Below are 18,391 nucleotides of genomic sequence, written 5' to 3'. Positions count from 1 at the left end.
GAAAAAATTAGCCGGGCATGGTGGCGCATGCCTGTAGTCCCAGCTACTTGGGAGGCTGAGGCAGAAGGATTGCTTGAGCCCAGGAGTTTGAGGTTGCTGTGAGCGAGGCTGACGCCATGGCACTCACGCTAGCCTGGGCAACAAAGTGAGACTCTCTCAAAAAAAAAAAAAAAAAATGAGATTGCCCTTTGTGTTTATATAGAATGATATTCAGGATACATTGTTAAATCTAAAAATGGAAACCAGGCAAAGTGGTTCACGGCTGTACTCCCAGCAGTTTGGGAGGTTGAGGCAGGAGGATCGCTTGAGGCCAGGAGTTTGAGACCAGTATGGACAACATAGCAAGACCCCGTCTCTACAAAAATATTATGAATCAATTAGCCAGGTGTAGTGGTGCACACCTGTAATCCCAGCTACTTGAGAGACTGAGGCAGGAGGATGCTTGAGCCCGGATGTTCGAGATTCAAAGTGAGACCCCTTTGTTACCAAAAGAATAAAATAAAATAAATAAAAATGCAAGGTACAAAGCAGTGTGTATGGGATGCTACCAATTGTGTGAAAAAGAGAGAAAATTAGTAATATAATGCCAGTTTATGCAGAAAGTAGCCCTGGGAGGTGACGTAAGGAACTGATGACACTGGTGGTCTCCAGGGTGAGGAGCCAAGTGACTGAGGACTGGGCGTCGGCACAGGGAGAGGAGGGAGAATATTTTACCAAATGCTTTTTGGAATCTTTGATGTTTGGGATCATGGGAATATATTACCTGTTCAAAAATGAATAAAACTTCAATTTAAAAAAGCAATTAAGATTTCTTTCACATCTTAAAAAAAAAAGAAAAAAAGCTTCTCCTGGCCCCTTTTCCCTCCAGCGAATGCCCCATTTTTCTGCTCCTTTTACCAGCAAAAGTGCTGGAGAGGGCAGGGTGCAGTGGCTCACGCCTGTAATCCTAGCACTCTGGGAGGCCGAGGTGGGCAGATGGCTCAAGGTCAGGAGTTCGAAACCAGCCTGAGCGAGACCCCTGTCTCTACTAAAAATAGAAAGAAATTAATTGGCCAACTAAAAATATATATAGAAAAAATTAGCCAGGCATGATGGTGCATGCCTATAGTCCCAGCTACTCGGGAGGCTGAGGCAGGAGGATTGCTTGAGCCCAGGAGTTTGAGGTTGCTGTGAGCTAGGCTGACACTCTAGCCCAGGCAACAGCCCAGGCAACTCTGTCTTAAAATAATAATAATAATAATAATAATAATAAAAACTGCTCGGAAGAGTCAGGTTGTCCGTCTGTCCTTGCTGCTCCCAGCTCCTGTCTTCCTGTCCTCTCCCCAGCCTGCTACAGCCAGGGTTCCGGCCAAGCTGCTTTCTCAAGGTCACAATGGTCTGTGTGGCCATATCCAGTGGTAATTCTGTCCTCAGGGATCACTCCCTCCTCCTCCAAACACCCTTTCTCGGAGGCTCACCCTGGTCCTCCTCCCACCTCACGGCCCCTCGCCCCACCTCCAGCTGCTGGGGGCCTCAGGTCACTTTCTGCTCTGTCTACACTCCAGCCGGTGGGGGCTTGGCATAATACCTACTGCCTGGTCCCACCTGTCCCCTCCAGCCTGGGCCACCCACCTGCTCCACAGCTCCGTTTGGTAACTGAAAGCTAACACGAGCCCTGGTGGTACCCCACCTGTCCCTCCCCACAAACCTGCTCCTGTCAGACTTTCTTGTCTTAGAAAATGACTTCATCCTTCTGCTTGCTCATCCCAAACCTGGGAGTCCTCCTGAGTGTCACACCCCATATGAACCCCACCCAGCGAATCCTGTTGTCGTTACCTCCAAAATGCATCCAGAATCCAACTGCTCCCTACTGCTTCCATGGCCACTTTGGGGGCCCACCACTCTTTACCCAGGCCATCACGCCAGCCTTCAGGCAGAGTTCCACGTCCCTCCCCTCGGCACCTGCAGTCTGTACCCAACACAGACGCCAGAGAGACATTGTTCCAGCTCATCCTCTCCAGACCCTGCAGTGCCCTATCTCCCTGGGGGAAGGGCCAGGGCTTCACGATGGCCTCCACAGCCCTTGGGGTGCTCCTGCCCCTTGTCCCCTCTGACCTCATGCCCCACTCCTTCACCTAGTAACTGTCTCTCAGACACCCCAGGCACACTCCCCACTCAGGGCCTCTGCCTGTGCTGTTCCTTCTTCCCAAACACTCTTCCTCTCACCACCCTCACCTCCTCCACCTCCTTACTCTAATGTCGCCACATTGATGCTTGCACTGACCCCTGTTTTATGTAGCAAATCACCCACCACTATCCCCCACTCCCCTCTTTAATAGTTTTCCCTGAGATTTATTGCCTTCCAACATGACATAGTTTGTGTATTAAGTTGTTTTATTGCCTCCCTCCCTCTACTTGACTGTAAGCTCCGTGAAGACGGGGACTTTGTTTTGCTCACTGTCGATTCTTCCGTACCTAGAAAAGTGCCAGGCATACAAGTCCAGGACAAATATTTGTTGGATAATGAATGAATGAGGGATGAAAAGAAAAGATTAGCCCTGAGATATGGTCCTGTAGACTTGCTGGTGATAGAAGAATTGTTTGGCTCTGAGCTTCCTAGCAGCCAAAGCAAAGAGAAAAACGTTTTCAAATACAATGTGGAAACTCACCAGGCATTCAAGGTAGGTCCAGATTTTCTTGACTCTGAGACTTCGGAGCACTTCCCAGGTTCTCAAGGGACAGAAGCTCTGAGGAGCTGAATGATGTCCTTGACAGTGTGCCTGCATAGGCCCAGCAACCATTCCCTTTTGGGCACTTTTAAAATGACCTTCCACGGAGGCAAAGGCACAGGCTGAAGAGCCTCTGGCAAAGGAGATTCTAGAAGGGGCCTAAACAAATGTCCCCAGGACATTGCTGTCTGTTCTGGCTTGGGCAGAATGTAAAATGCAGAGTCACTAGGTATTTGGTGGGGGCTGCTGTGATGAGGCCTCCCTAGGGGCTCGTGCTCTGGGGGCACCAACAGGAAACAGCAATACGTAGGGGAGATCATTTCAGGCCTTGCTATTGAGAAAGGTCACATGGACAATGTGATGGCGAGTGACAAGGACTGCTGTTCTAGCCAGGGCATCAGGGACAGCCTTGCTCGGAAGGTGAGGGTGAAGCTGAACCTTAAATGTTCAGAGGCTGGAGGCCCAGGGCCCAGGGTGTCCAGAGTGTGTGTGAATGGACAGATGGCCAGTAGAAGCTTGGCTCGCAGCCCGGGCCTGGGACAGCTGGGGGTCAGACTCAGGGCAGGGCGCAGGGGAGGTGGGCTGTGGGCCAGGGCCCTCCACCCCGTCACGGAGAGTTCCTCACAATGACCTGGGAGGAATCTGAGCAGCAGCTGCAGAAAGGGGCCCACCCACCCATGGGCCAGGGCCTTAGTCAGGGGAACACCCAGCCCCTCACCCTCCTGCCTGCGCTGATCTCTGCCCAGACAAGTGTGCAACGTTCAGGAGTCTGCCCCCACCAGACGACAGAGAGGCTCTGTTTGGAGGCAGGAACATGTCATGCCTTCCTCCCTCAGATGAGGAGTAGGGGGCTTCTTGCTAGGCCCCCCAAACCCCACAGAATATGGCCCCTGCCCCTCTCCTGCTGCTCCCTGCCCCAGCCACATCTGCAAACTTAAGTTGATTGAACATGCTGGGTTCTTTCCTGCCTCTGGGGGCTCATCTATGCTGTTCCCCTTTCAGGAAATGCTCTTCCTTGCTTTTCACAAGGCTGGTTCATTCTCACCATTTGGGCTCCAGCTCAGGAGTTTGAAACCAGCCTGAGCAAGAGCGAGACCCTGTCTCGTCTCTACTATAAAATAGAAAGAAATTAATTGGCTAACTAATATATATAGAAAAATTAGCCGGGCATGGTGGCGCATGTCTATAGTCCCAGCTACTGGGGGGGGGGGGCGCTGAGGCAGCAGGATCACTTGAGCCCAGGAGTTTGAGGTTGCTGTGAGCTAGGCTGATGCCACGGCACTCACTCTAGCCTGGGCAACAAAGTGAGATTCTGTCTCAAAAAAAAAAATTATCCAGGCATGGTGCTGTGCACCTGTAGTCCTACCTACGAGGGAAGCTGAGGCAGAGAATTGCTTGAGCCCACAAATTGGAGGCTGCAGTGAGCTATGATTGAGCCACTGCACTCTAGCCTGGGGGACAGAGCAAAACCCTGTCTTAAAAAACAAGAAAAAAAGAATATGAGTGTAATGAAGTTGGAACTCCTGCGTTTTAATACCAGCTCCATCAACAGCTATGTGATGCTGGGCAAGTTTCTTAATCTCTCTGTGCCTGAGCCACCTCAGGTTCTGTTGAATAGCACCAGCACCAAAATAGAGTTATTTTATTTTTTTTTGAGACAGAGTCTCACTTTGTTGCCCAGGCTAGAGTGAGTGCCGTGGCATCAGCCTAGCTCACAGCAACCTCAAACTCCTGGGTTCAAGCGATCCTCCAGCCTCAGTCTCCCAAGTAACTGGGACTACAGGCATGCACCACCATGCCTGGCTAATTTTTTCCATATATTTCTTTAGCTGTCCAATTAATTTCTTTCTATTTTTAGTAGAGACGGGGTCTCACTCTTGCTCAGGCTGGCCTCGAACTCCTGAGTTCAAAGTATCCACCTGCCTCGGCCTCCCAGAGTGCTAGGATTACAGGCGTGAGCCACGGCGCCCAGCCAGCACCTAGAGTTCTATGTACCTTAAAGGGATGGAGACGCTGTGGTCCGGGTGGTGGTCCGGGCCCACCGTGGTTGGTGGGCTTCCGGTCAATAGTAGGACTGGGGGCCGCTGGGCTCGAATCCACCTCTTCAGCTTCTCCAAGCCTAGGAGGCTTTCGAGGAGATGTACTTTTGAATTCTCAGCTTTTCACAAAAATAGCCTCCGCAGCAGCGGAGCCCCTGGTTTCAAGCAGACAATTTCTTTGTTACTCAGCTGCTGGTGGGTGGGTGGGTGGCGCCGCAGGCTGCTCTTTTCCTCAATGAACAGCTGTGCCCAGTAATCACTGCACTACTCGAGCCGCTGTCATTCACTGCTCCTGGCTGCCTGGCAGCCCTGGGCACGAGTCCCCGGCCTGCCCGGAGGCTGGGGGCCGAGAGCGGGACTGGACGTGAAGGCAGGGTCAGGGCCTCAGCCATGGCAGTCAGGCCTCGGCTTTGTCAGAGCTGGCCTCAGGGACCCTGTGCCCCACCACCTCCCTCGCCTGGCTGCCACCTCCCTTGTTCCTCTGCCACACCAGGCCACGCCCACCTGAGGACACCTCCCCTCCAGGCGTCTTCTCTTCTTGTCACCTGGAGCTCAGAGAAGTTCTCCTGGCCACTCCCCCTCAGCTGGCCCATCAGCTTGTCATCCAGCACTGGGCCACCAACTCAGGGGCCACAGGGAGAAGAGCTGGCCTGGCCACGAACATTCCAGCCCCGATATTGGTTCTGGGCGGCCAGGCCTGCACAAGGGCCTGCGGACCAAGGGTGGAGAGAGCAGGGAGGCACATCCCAGCAGACAGGCTCCCAAGAGGTGGGCAGAGAAAACTGCAGGTGTCCACCATGGCCCCAGCCTTCTCCTGGAAGGGCAGGGTGGTGAGTTTGCAAAACGTGGGTGGAGACCGGTCTTGGGCCCCTGCTCAGTCACTATCACTTCCTGGTGACTCGTGAAGGCCCAGGGTCTCCCTGAGCCAGTTCTAAGAAGCAGGTGAGGTGATGCTCACATGGGCACTCTGAGAACCATTATTTTTGGAGGAGAGGAAGGCAAAGGAGGAAGAGGAGAACTTGGGGAGGGAGGGTCGGTCCCCTGGGCAGAGTCCGCAGACATCAGGACTGTGGTAACAACAGGCAGCATTCATCACCAGACCCTCTCGTAATCAGGAACCTGAACTGAGCCTGACTGTTCTGGGAGGTTCTGGAAGGTTCTGGAAGGCAGGGATATGTGGTGGCATTGGGTAGCCCTGGGTTCAAATGCCCCTCTATCCAGCTGAGCAAACGTGGCAAGTCCCTCCTCTTATCTGAGCCCCTATTTCCCTAACAGTAAAACAGGGATGACAAAAATAAATGAGTGAGTTGTTGGGAGGTTTAAATGAGGGCAAAGCATGTTGCCTGGCGCACAGGAAGCTTTCAACGCATCTCAGCTATTTTTATTAGCTTTTCGTGTTTCTCTTGATTGTTTCCCTTTTAACTACCACCTCCTTTTTATTTTAATAAGACTTCTTTTGAAAATGCCGGGCCTGCATCAGCGGTTCTGGGCGACGCCAGGGAAAGACTTGCTTCTTTCCAAGCGGGGGGCTGAGAAGGGGAGGGGGTGGGTCGGAGGGAGAGAAGCCCCTTCGTGGAGGTCACTGACAGCCGGGCCCTGGGCTCATAGTACCATACTGGAACCTCCACCATCCCTCTCAGTGGAGGAGCAGAGTCACAGTGGACTGGCCCAGCGTCACACAGCTTGAAAGTTGTGGAGCACTTCAAACCCAGGGCTGTCTGATGTGGAAACTCAGCTCTCTCTGGAGCAGGTGGCTGTTCCACTGGGCACCCTGGTCGTCGTGGGTCCTCTCTGCTCAGAGCCTGGCAGGCTGTGCGTGCTTGCGTGCGTGCGTGCGTGCGTGCGTGTGTGTGTGTGTGTGTGTGTGTGTGTGTGTGTGGTTTAGCAAGCCTATCACTCCCTTAGGGTCCTCTTCTATCCAAATTCAGTAGAAACATCTCCAGGGCCTACTGTGTGCCGGACAGAGGCGAGTTCCTGTGACTTGCCCACTTTCCTCACTCTGGGTCTCAGAGCCAGGGCAGGAGAGGGACCTGAGCATGGTGTCTGTGCCAAGGGCCGGCAGGGCCACTCTGGGTGTCCAGAGCGGAGAGGAACGTCTGGGGGCCCTGGGGCCGGGCTGGCCTTAAGCACTCACAGGAGGCTGCCTCTCTGCTCAGGTCTCCATTGTCCCCGCCCGCCCGTGGGACCCCCACTCCCAGGCTCACACACCCTCCCATCACTCACCGCCTGCTTGCCCTCTAATTGCCAGGAATGCAGCCGCGCTGTCCCCAGCGCCTCCTCCCTGCGTTACTCAGCAGCGACCCTGACTCGGCAGGGCAAATTATACCTCGGCCCAGCAATAAAAGCCACTTTCCAAAAAAAGAAGCTTTAGGGCCCTGGGAGACACACACAGCTAAGTCTCTCACCTGGCGGTGCCTGGCTCCCGGGGTCCTGTCTGGGCCAGAGGAGCCCGGTGTCCCTTTAAGCAGGGAGTACAAATTCCCATCCCAGTCCCTCCCTCCCGCTCTCCCTGACGTCAGCTGGAAGGCGTGTGTGAGTGAGTGAGGGGCCGAGGTGCCGCCGCACACACGACACACACTCACACGCGGCGCGTCCTCCAGCCCCGGCCCGGCCCGCAGCTCGCGCCGGAGGGGCAGGGCGCTGACACCGCAGGAGGCAGTGCCTGGACCCGGAGAGGTGAGGGGCTGGATGGGGCCCGAGGGCACCTCGTGGGAAACTGTGGCTTTGCAGGGGCGAACGGGGGAGGGGCAGCGTGGGGGGCGGGTTGCCGGCCTGGGAAGGTGGGGGGCTGACCGCCCGGTTCAGCTCCGGCCGAATCTTGGGGGACGGAATGTTGGGGATGTAGGGTGCCCGCTGTCCCCCCCCCCGTCCCCCACGGGAGTGTGTCCGTGTCTGTGTCTGGGACCTGTGTCTGCCTGGGAGCACAGACAGCGGACACCCGCCCCGCCGAGCAGCCTCCGCAGGGTACCAGCAGGAGAGGAAGCTGTGAAGGGGGAAGTCAGCGCTCCTTCCAGAAGCCGAAAGGACAGTGCAGGGGGAGCATCCTTGGTCTTTCCCCAGGAATTTGGGACTGGGGCCAGGGAGGGACTTTCTGGGGCAGGCGGACACTTGGACCTTATCCTGACTCTATTTTCCCCCCAATGTGATGGGGATAATTGTGGTCGTTGGGCTTGGAGAGGTGGCCCCGTGTTATTATTTTCTTCGCCTGGGAGCCACCCCCACCGGAGCACTTGCCTCTCCCCTGCCTGCTGGTCCCGCCCTGCTCTGACCTCCTCGCTGGCTGAGTGCAGCCCTGCAGCCCACGCAGGGCAGCGGTGACAAGCCAGGGCCTGCTGGGCCAATCCTGTCGTGGGATGCAGGGACTCAGGGTGGCCTTGGCTGGCACCAAGCCCCCAGTGACCTGACCCTGACACAAGGAGTCCAGGCGGAGATAAGGGGCGATGCTGGCACCCGCAAGGAGACAGCAGGTTCCTGCCAAGCTGCCAGCCTGCAGGCTCTTCCCAGGGAGAGGGGAGGGGACGCAGGGTGAGAACAATAATAAATACAGAGTGTGAACTGCTGCAGCGCTGGGGCTGGGGGAGGGGAGGAGGAAGTGTGCCTGGTGGGGGGTGGGCAACCTCTCTGAGAGCTGGCACCACGCCTGGGATGGGGTCTCCAGCCCCCTAGGGGATGGGGAGCTGGTTTCCCAAACCTGACTCCATCCCAGAGGCCTCTGGGCATCCAAATTCCGAATGTTTTCTCCTCCCAGCTTTGCCCTGCCCTCCCCTCCCGTTTCCTTGAAGTCTATTCCAAAAACATCTGTTTTCCATATCTGCCCATCTAGATCTGTTTGCCCCCTCCAAAAATACAATACGACAGGTGTAAACGGGAGCTAGCTGCACGGCCACCTGGGAAAGGCCAGAGGACAGTTTTGGCCTCTCCCAGGCCTGGGGGGAGATGTCTGGGCAGTGTTCATGGATGTCCACTGGTCAGGGAGGGGACTCTCTGGGTGGGCGCTGGGGGGAGACTCGGATGGCTGGTGAGGAGGGGACACCTGCCCGCTGGTCTGGAGGTGCCCCAGCCCTAGGGCATCACCCAGCAGAGGGCGCTCAGGGCCTGGCTTAGCTGGTCACGTCCACTGGTCACAGCCAGGGCTGCCAGGCTCCAGAGCCTTGTGGGCTCTGGGCTGGGGAAGTTCAGACCTCTGTCCAGGCTGAACAGCAAAACAGGGGGCTAAAAAGCAGTGGGGGGCTCTTCTTTTGTCCCAAAGCCAGCAAATGATAGTCACGGAGTGGGGGCCCTGGCACAGCGGGAAGCTCACGGGCTTTGATGTGAGTTCTAGATCAACCACTCGGTATGTGGCGTTGACCAGTCTGTGCCTCTCTCTAGGGGGACGCAGAGTGGGAAAGCGACTTGCCCAGGGTCGCACAGTCACCACCACGATGTCAAAAATGCCTTAACCACAGCAGCCCACCTGGCCACTTGGGAATGTGACAAGCAGAAGGGTTAAAGGGTCTTTTAAATAATTAAGGTCCAGTATTGGCTGTGCAGCCCCCTCCACACACACTCACACACACACACACACACACACACACACACACACACACACACACACACACGGGCGCCAGGTTTAATCAGGTCACCCGGCTGCAGGAGCAGCTCCTGCGCTGGTATATTTTAAGGAGCATCTGGGAGGCTGGGTGAGGGGCCGAGCCACGGGAAGTGCGGCTTCCACCTGGCGGTCTTGAGCTGGCTTTCTCTCCTTCCAGGGCACACCACGGACAAGCCCCCAACATTCAGGAGGCCCTTCCTTGTCATCCTGTGTTCCCTGTCCTTTCTATTTTTAAGCAATCATGCCCATTCCTCCCCATCTGCTCCCCCATAATGGGGGCTTGGGGCGGGGACATTTTTATTGGGAGAGTTGTTTTTAAGCTTAGCAGAGTTGGCGAATGACTCACCCAAGGTCATGGTCTGAGTCAGCGCAAAGCTAGAAATAGAACCCCAAGTCCTGGCTCCCCGGGTCTTCCACGCCCCACTCCTCCTTCTCCAGGGGAGGGGGGAGCTGCTCCCAGGACATGGCTGGTCCCCTCCCCTCCTCCCCTCCTGCCCAAGGCCTTTCTGCACACCCTCTGCCACAAACATCTCCAGATGCACAAGTGCTGTACCTGACCGGCTGGTGACCTCAGCAAGCCTCCGTTTACCCATCTGAGGAATGGGTGCACTAACAGTAATCATCACACAAGGTTCTTGTGAGGACTAAATGAGGAAATGGGGCAAAGGGCCTGGCACACAGCTTGGCACACAGTCAGTGATCAATCGATGTCGGCTGAAACTCATTGCGTCAGGACTTCCCACGCCGTGTTTTGATTGTATGTCTGTTCCCCACACCGGACTGGGCATCCCTAAGGGCAGGCCTGTCTCCCTCATGCTTGTTGTCCCAGTCCCTGGCACTCAGTTTTATTGCAATTGCGTGTGTGTTTTTGAAAACTGCAGAGGAGAGTTGGACTGCTCCTTATTAGTCACCTGGGCCAGCGATGATTCGATGATTCGTGTACCTGGAGAGAAAGGTGAGGCCCAGAGAGGGGCAGGCTCTGGCTGCAGTCACACAGCAGGGGGTGGCTGAGCAGGCTGGCTTTCCCTGACCTGCCTAGGCTAGGGGACATGCTCATGGTCAAGAGAGGACCATGATAGCCATTTCCTACCCCATTCTTTTCGGGGAAGCTGAGGATGCAAGAGAAGCCTCAGCACAGGCCATGGTCACCTGCTACAGGGCTGAGTCACCTTCCAGAGCACTGTGGCCCTGTGACACCGCATCAGGCCTCAGGTCATCTCCAAACAGCCCTGCTGTTTTATGTTTGCCGCCTCTGGCCCCTTTGTCTGCAGAATCAGAGTCCGCTGGGCTTCATGCAGGGCCTGCTCAGAGCCAACACGCAGGGCTGGGAGGTGCCTACTCACAGGGGGACCATTGACACAGCTCCTTGGCTCCTCCCAGCAACCTGAGCAGGGTGCGATGGTTAGCCCCACCTGACGGATGAGGAAACAGAGGCTCAGAAAGGGAGGGTCACTCAGTAGGGTGTAGTGCAGCCTGGATTCAAACCCAGGCAGGCTGGGCCCTGAGCTGCCCTCTTACCCGCCAGCGGCTGGTTCTGAAGGGCATTGTTCCTGGCAGGAGATGGCCCAGACAGGCACACCAAGTCCCTCCAGGGCCAGCCTTTAGCCCTGTTTGAACTGAAACAAATGTTCTGCAAACATATCTGTTTCTCTACTATTGAGGGATTTTATTTTCCCATTTAGCTTCTTTTGAGAAAGTTCTTTTGGGAAAACTCCATCCTCATCTTGGCTGAAGCAGGAACAGAATTTGTCTCCCCAGGAAGAGCACTGGTTTCTCATCAGACAAATCTGGACTCTTGTCACCTGCTGTGTGATCTTGGGCAAGTCACTTAACCTTTGTGAGCCTCAGCTTCTTCATCTGTAAAATGGAAAAATTATAATTTCAACCTTATATGGAAAATAATCTCTGTAAGGACTTTGCATGGTACATGGCGTTCAGACAATAAAAGCCTGTACTTGCCGTTTGGGGCAGCAACACCCTGGAGAGAGGGTCTGAGCTGGAGGCTCGCTCTGCAGCTCCTTGGTCCCTTCTCCCTGGTCTCCTGGGCTGCTGGGCATTGTGCGTCTCCTCCAGGTCCAGGCCCTGTACTAGGTCACACAGCAAGTCAATGAGAGTGCAGGGCCTGAACTTCCCGCTCCAGAGTCAGATTGTACTGGTTCAAATCCTGGTCCAGACTGGTGTGCGGCCTTGAGTGAGTGATTTCACCTCTTTGATCCTTAGTTTCCTTCTCTGCAAAATAGGGTAACAGTAGCACCAGCTTTAAAGGGCTGTTGCAGCAATTAGACAAGAAGCTAAGGAGCTGTGAGGGGTGGGCGAGTCCTTAGGGAAGCAGATGAGAGTGAATGATGGGCTTGGCCTGGCTTGGATAGGTCTCTCCTCCCCCCCCCCCACTCACTGCCCCCCAGTGGTGTCTCTGGGAGAAGCCAGCTCTTGCTCAGGGCTTCCCCCATTCCATCTCATTTCATCCTCAAAAGAGCCCCTGGAGGAGGGATTCTTATAATCCCATTTCCCAGTTGCGGAAACTGAGGCTGGGGTGGGGAGAGGCGGAGCGCGTTCTCTACAGCTCCTGGCCCTGCTCTCTCCCAGCCAGTCCTAGAACACCCATTGCTGTGGCTGTGATTCCTCCTCTTCCTCTGCTGCCTGGTCTCTGGCCACTTCCAGAGCCCACGGCGGGGAGGCGCAGGCAGGGGAAGCTGCCGTCAACCCTGACCTGGGGTTGTCAGTGCACTTTCAGTGTCCCTGCTGCCTGCTTAGTGTGCGTCCTAGAGCGGCGGTCACAGTCACTCAAGCGGAAGGCCTGGCTGGCCAGAGCAGGCCCCGGCTCAGCTATGTCCCCCCGGCAACCACCCTGGGCTGCCTCTGCCCCTCCCCCCCCCAAGGACCTCCCAGCACTGGCTGTCACTGCCAAGCACAATGCCAGGCCTGGGAAAACTGCAGCAGCGAGGTCAGGACTGCCCAGCTTCCTAGAGAGAGGGAGGCAGGGCCTTTGTCCCCACTGCCTGCCACGCCTCACCCAGGTGGGACAGGCGGCACTCCAGGAGTGCTCTGCAAGGCATCTGCTACTTTCCCAGCTCTGTCATCTTGGGTGACTTTGCTGCCCTGTCTTCTTCCTTTGGCAACAGCTTTATTGAGATGTAAGTTACGTGCCATAAAATTTACCTGCTTCAGGTGTGCAGTGCAATTGTTCCTGCTGTATTGAGAGTTGTGCAGCCATCCCCACAGTCAACTGTAGAACATTTTTATGCCCCCAAAGAAACTCCCTACCCATTAGCAGTCACTCCCCATGCCCTCCTCCCTCAGCCCCTGGTGACCACTGGTCCACTGTCTCTCTCTGGGCATCACGCACAGGTGGGATCAGGCGCTATGTGGCCTTCCGTGTCCGGTTTCCTCCACTTAGTGCGATGTGTGCATGATTCATCTATGATGCAGCACGAATCAGAATTTTATTTTATTTTCATGGCCAAGTGATATTCCCCTATACAGCTATCCCATAATTTGTTACCCATTCATCTGCTGATTGACATGTGGGTTGTTTCCTCTTGTTGGCTATCGTGAATAAGGGCTGCTGTGAACTTTCACGTATGAGTTTGTGTGGCTGCCTGAAGCTTCCATTTTCTTCTCTCTAAAATGGGGATGAAAATGCGGAACCTAGCCCAACCTGCCTCCTGGAATAAGCTCAGAGAGAAAAGCCCCATATCAGCTTTAGAGGGAAGAACCAGGCAGGGGAGGGGGGACAGGACGGGTCTCTACCTCCATCCACCCCCAAGAGTGGCAGAGCCCGCTCATCACCTGGGGCCACAAAAATCCCACTTTGCCATGTAATCCTGAGCAGAGGATGCAAGGGCTGGGAGCCCTGCTCCTGGGACGCGGGCGGAGGGGAGTGAGTCCTGGGCTCTCCCAGCCCTGCCATGTGGTGTTTTCGTGCTTCCTGAGCTCTGGACTCAAAAGGAGCCTTAAACTCCTCCGTGGAAACGCCAGGCTTTGGGGGACGGGGAGAGGTCACAAAATGGGGGCCAGAAATAGACCTGGAGCTCAGGAACTCACCTCTGATTTCCAGGCCTTGGGGTGATGGAATGGGGGTGGGGAACCCATCACCCCAACTCCTGAGTCACCATGGACTATGGGAGCTTCTTCATCTCCCCAGGCTCAGGCAAGCTTCACCATAGCCTGTGAGAGAGCGAGGCAGGGTTTATGCGCTCCATTGTACGGATGGGGAAACTGAGGCTCAAGGTCCGCAGCTAACAAGAGGCAGAGCTGGAGCTCTTCTGTTCTTCTGGGTCCTTCCCAGCCCCACTGTGGCAGACCACCTGTCCACAGCAGCATCTCTTCCCAACCCTTGTGCCTGGGTCGGGGAATTATGTGCTTTTCCTCAGAGGAAAATACAGGGGGAATTTTCTCAAGGCCACTAGGCACTGAGCTGTTGAGGATTTCTATGACTTAGCTTTGATAACAGCAATTTATCGGGTATCTCTGGATGCCAGATGCAGGCGCACACACCAAGTCATCGCATCCTCAGCGTCCTTGACCAGGCTGAGGAGAAAGCCAGTGTTCCCCAGAGCTCGCCACACGCCAGTCCTGTTCTGAGCACGTGGAAAGTCATCGACCCCTCACAGCAACCTGTCTGTGAAATAAGAGCCGGTGCGACCCCCACTTTACAGAGCAGGAAATGGAGATGTTAACAGTGTCCACTGAGGGCCGGGCGCGGTGGCTCACGCCTGTAATCCTAGCACTCTGGGAGGCCGAGGCGGGCGGATTGCTCGAGGTCAGGAGTTCGAAACCAGCCTGAGCCTGAGCGAGACCCCATCTCTACTATAAATAGAAAGAAATTAATTGGCCAACTAATATATATATAGAAAAAACTAGCCGGGCATGGTGGCACATGCCTGTAGTCCCAGCTACTCGGGAGGCTGAGGCAGGAGGATTGCCTGAGCCCAGGAGTTTGAGGTTGCTGTGAGCTAGGCTGATGCCACGGCACTCACTCTAGCCTGGGCAACAAAAGCGAGACTCTGTCTCAAAAAAAAAAAAAAAAAAAAAAAACAGTGTCCACTGAGGCCACACTGCCGGGAGGGGGAGCAGCCAGGATTCAAACCCCGAGCTCTCCCAGGACCCTGCTGGAGCCGCTGAGTGGCTTGCTTGGGGCCACCAAGTTGTAAGTGACAAAGCTGAGATTTGAACCCAGGTCTGTGAATTTGTAACAGCTGACACTTGTGCCAAACTGTATCCCAGACAGTCACTGGCTGCCCACCCACCACCTCCCAGGTCAAACTGAGAGCCGGGACTTAGGGGTCACCTGACTGTTCTGTCTTCCTGGTGAGGACGCTGAGCCAGGGAGGGGCCGAGAGTGGCCTAAAGGAGTGGCACAGGCAGGACCAGCCCTCCTGCCTACTGTCGGGGTCCAGAAGCTGCACCGCCAGACTGTACTCACTGAGCCTCTCTCCCTCTTCCAGACGGAGCCTGTGGCCAGAGAGGCCGCTGAGCAGGGCCAGGCCGGGCCCTGCCTGCAAGGACGCCCGAGCCCTTCGCCGGCCCCTGCTCCCCAGAGCCCACCAGGCTCCCCTGCTGGCCCCACCATGACGTCGGAGTCCACGTCACCTCCGGTCGTGCCCCCGCTCCACTCCCCCAAGTCCCCTGTCTGGCCCACCTTCCCCTTCCACCGGGAGGGCAGCAGAGTCTGGGAACGGGGCGGAGTCCCATCTCGGGACCTGCCCAGTCCTCTGCCCACCAAACGGACCAGGACGTATTCGGCGTGAGTACCTGCCCCTCCCCCGGCTCCGTTTCCCTTCCCCAGGACAGGGCTCAGCCTGGGCTGCCCACGCCCACCCTCCTCCAGCCCCTGTTGCCCTCATGGGGGGGACAGGGGAGCAGAGTGTGGACCTGCAGTAACTGCAGTGATTGTTCATCCACCCCCACCCTCCATCCATTCATTCCACAAAGACTTACTGAGCTCCTGGCCAGGGGTGCAGGAGGAATAAGACAAAGTCCCGGCCCACAAGCTGGCTAAGATCTAGCGGGGCTTCGTCCAGTGTGTGTTACCACCTGGCAGGGGGGTCCTGGCCTGCTGTCAGGGGAGAGGGGGTCCCGGCTGGACCAGGTGAGTGGTTGGGGGTTCGGGCAGGTGGAGCAGCATGGGCGCATACCGAGATGTGAAGTTAATCTCTGGACAGGTGGGCATGGAGACTAGCCCAGGGCCTTGGGGCGGGTCACTGGGTGGTCCTATGGGGCAGGGGTATGTGGGAGCCACAGGGAGACAGACTTGGCTTGGCCAAAGGAGTTGTCTGATGGCAAGCACTGACTGTCCGCTGTGCCGACCCAAGGCCAGGCACAGAGCAGAGCTTAGTGAATGATGAGTGAGGAATGAGTGAGCAGGATATAGCTACTTGAGGAGACAGTGAGCTCTCCATCTGGGGAGGCATTCAAACCTGTGCTGGACAATGTTCACACAAGTCTTACAACAGGAAATACAGTTGAGCCCCAACAACCTCAGGAGGGAGGGTGCTGTGCAGAGAGGGGCGCTGTCACTGGCTGGGGCGGGTCCCCTGCAGCCCTGAGGCAGGCTTAACTGGGGGGTCCGGGGAGCCTCCCCAGGGCATCCTGCCAATCCTCCTATCCTGTCTCCAGGACAGCGCGAGCCTCGGCCGGCCCGGTGTTCAAGGGCGTCTGTAAGCAGTTCTCACGCTCACAGGGCCATGGCTTCATCACCCCCGAGAACGGGTCGGAGGACATCTTTGTGCACGTATCTGAGTAAGTCCTCTCTCCCCTCTTGGCTTGGCCCCGCCCTCGTGTTCCCAACAAGGCCTCTCCCCTCGCTGGCCCTGGCCATGGTCTGCGTTCTGTCATGTCTCCCTCCGCTCTGCAGGGGCCCAGGGTGCATGGGCAGAGGGCTGGGCCCAGGCGGGGAGGAGGCAAACAGACCCCAGAAGCCCTGGCACCACTAGCCCTGGGGTCCTGTTCCAGCATTCTGGGGGCCTGAGAGGGCGCAACCAGTTCCTGGGCCTCAGCGGTGGCGGTGGGGGGCGGCCGGTTGGGGACAGAGACGGGGAGGCACTGTTTGAGAGTCTCAATTTACAGACCAGGGAGTTGAGGCTCTGAGAAGCGAGGCTGCCCAGTCTCCGGGCCTAGTGAGACCCAGGGCCAGGCCTCCTGAGGCTGGTGGCAGGGCTGTCTGGGGAGTGGGGCCTGCTCTTGGGCTGACCCCCTCACACCCCTTCCCCCCCACCAGCATCGAGGGGGAGTACGTGCCAGTGGAGGGCGACGAGGTGACCTACAAGATGTGCCCCATCCCGCCCAAGAACCAGAAGTTCCAGGCCGTGGAGGTGGTGCTCACCCAGCTGGCCCCCCACACTCCTCATGAGACGTGGTCCGGCCAGGTCGTGGGCTCCTAGGCTGGGTGGGTGGGCAGCAGCTGGCCCGTGACCCCACTGTGCTGGCTAGCTAGTCCCTGGGGCACGTCCCCGTGTGTCTGTGCTTGTGGCTGTGAGCGTGTGCTCTGCCCACCTGTGGCCCGTGACTGCGGTGTGAGCAGGATGGAGGGGGAGGCGGCCAGGCCTGGCTTCTCTGTGGTCTGCCGCCTCCCTCCCCTCCCTGCCCCAGACACACGAGGCCCACATGGCCTCCTGGCCACCTCCCCGAGTCAGGCTCCAGGGGAACAGTGGGACCCCTCTCTACACATGCCCGCTCCTCTTGCCCCCACTTTGTGTCCTCCTCTGCCAGGCCATGGCCCGGGGACAGACTTTGCTGTGCCACTCACACCTCCCACCCTGGGCTGGGGTCTCCCACAGTGGCCTGGACCCTTCCCCTCTGAGGCCAAGCTGGTGAGTGCTTGCCGGGAGCTCCGCACTGCGGGGCCTGGGGCCTGCCTTCCTGCTCTGTGGCACTGGAGGGGCAGGAGAGAGGGGCCTGAGGGCAGAAGGGGGCGGGGGCTCCTGAGCTGGCGGCCAGCCCCCTCCTCATCCTGGCCAGCTGTGTTCCTTCCCCTGGGCCATGCTGAGCCAGTGGCTGCTCCCCACCCTAAGGAGGTGAGGGTCCACAGAGGGGGTCCCTCTCCTCATCTGGGATGGCGCCACCTCCTTTACCCCGACTCACAAACTCACTGACGCCCTGCCCCATGCCTGGCCACGACGGCTACTGAGGACGCCTTGATGGACAGACACACGTCCCCTCAGGCAAGGCCAGGGCTGGGTGCCCATGAGGATGGCCCTCAGCCTGGGAGACCTCCGGTCCTGCAACCCCTACATCAGACCCTCGTCCCAAAGCCACAGGACGGTGGCTCCCACTGGCCCCTGACAAGCCAGTGGCTGGAGGTGTGGCCTTACCTTGTCTGTCCCTGATGTGTGGCCCCATGCCACCTGAAGTCCCTTTGGGGCCAGGGTGCGTGTGTGCATTCTTGGTGAGGTGGGGGCCTGGGACGTGGGAAAGGAGGGCCCTGCCTGCCTCCATGTCCCACCCACACCCAGCACCTCCCTTCCAGACAGTACATCGCCTGCCAGAAATGGGGCACAGGTTCAAGGGAGGGCTGCCAGGGGACGGTGACTCTCTGAGACCCGTCTGTGAGTAAAACTAGGGGCTCAAATGCCCAGGATGAGGGGGGTCAGTGCCTGCCTGCCTAGGAGGATCTCTGGCCATGTAGGCACCCCAGGACCCCTGGGCAGAGGTCAGTGGGGCATCTGCACCCCGAGCCTGCCCCAGTGCTCACCACACAGTGGCCAGGAGCCCAGAGCTGCTGAGGTATGCTGGACAGCCCCAAAGCTGGCAGGCCCACCCACCTGGCACCCCACTCTTAGATAGGCTCAGCAAGGCCTGTCTCCTGAGAACAAAGACCCCACCCCGCGGCAGAGCACTGTTGGCATAGGTTGACTCCTGTGAGGAGGCCCCTTTAGGCACCAGTCAGCCCAGGACCACCTAGGGGCAGGGCAGCAGCTCCTCCCCACTCACAGGCCCTGCAGTGCCCAGCCAGAGACCCTCCCAGGTCCCCCCACTGGGCTCCCCGTCCTTCCTAACACTGGCAATAAACCCTCAACTGTGACCCACCGTGGCCAGAGCTGCCTCTGTCTGTC

The 18,391-nt window shown here is 57.3% G+C and overlaps 1 protein-coding gene across 1 annotated transcript; it reads left to right on the top strand.

Moving 5' to 3' along the window:
- Positions 1-7,278: 7,278 nt before the first annotated feature.
- CSDC2 (cold shock domain containing C2) lies at positions 7,279-18,360 on the top strand. Its single transcript, XM_012741700.3, has 4 exons — positions 7,279-7,423; positions 14,786-15,084; positions 15,957-16,079; positions 16,558-18,360. Exons 2-4 carry the CDS (start codon positions 14,909-14,911, stop codon positions 16,718-16,720), a joined length of 462 nt encoding a protein of 153 aa, XP_012597154.1. The 5' UTR covers positions 7,279-7,423; positions 14,786-14,908; the 3' UTR covers positions 16,721-18,360.
- Positions 18,361-18,391: the final 31 nt, after the last annotated feature.

The sequence above is a fragment of the Microcebus murinus genome, chromosome 10 (genome assembly GCF_040939455.1).
Source record: "Microcebus murinus isolate Inina chromosome 10, M.murinus_Inina_mat1.0, whole genome shotgun sequence".
NCBI classification, from domain to species: domain Eukaryota; kingdom Metazoa; phylum Chordata; class Mammalia; order Primates; family Cheirogaleidae; genus Microcebus; species Microcebus murinus.
This window is presented reverse-complemented; position numbering and strand designations above follow the sequence as displayed.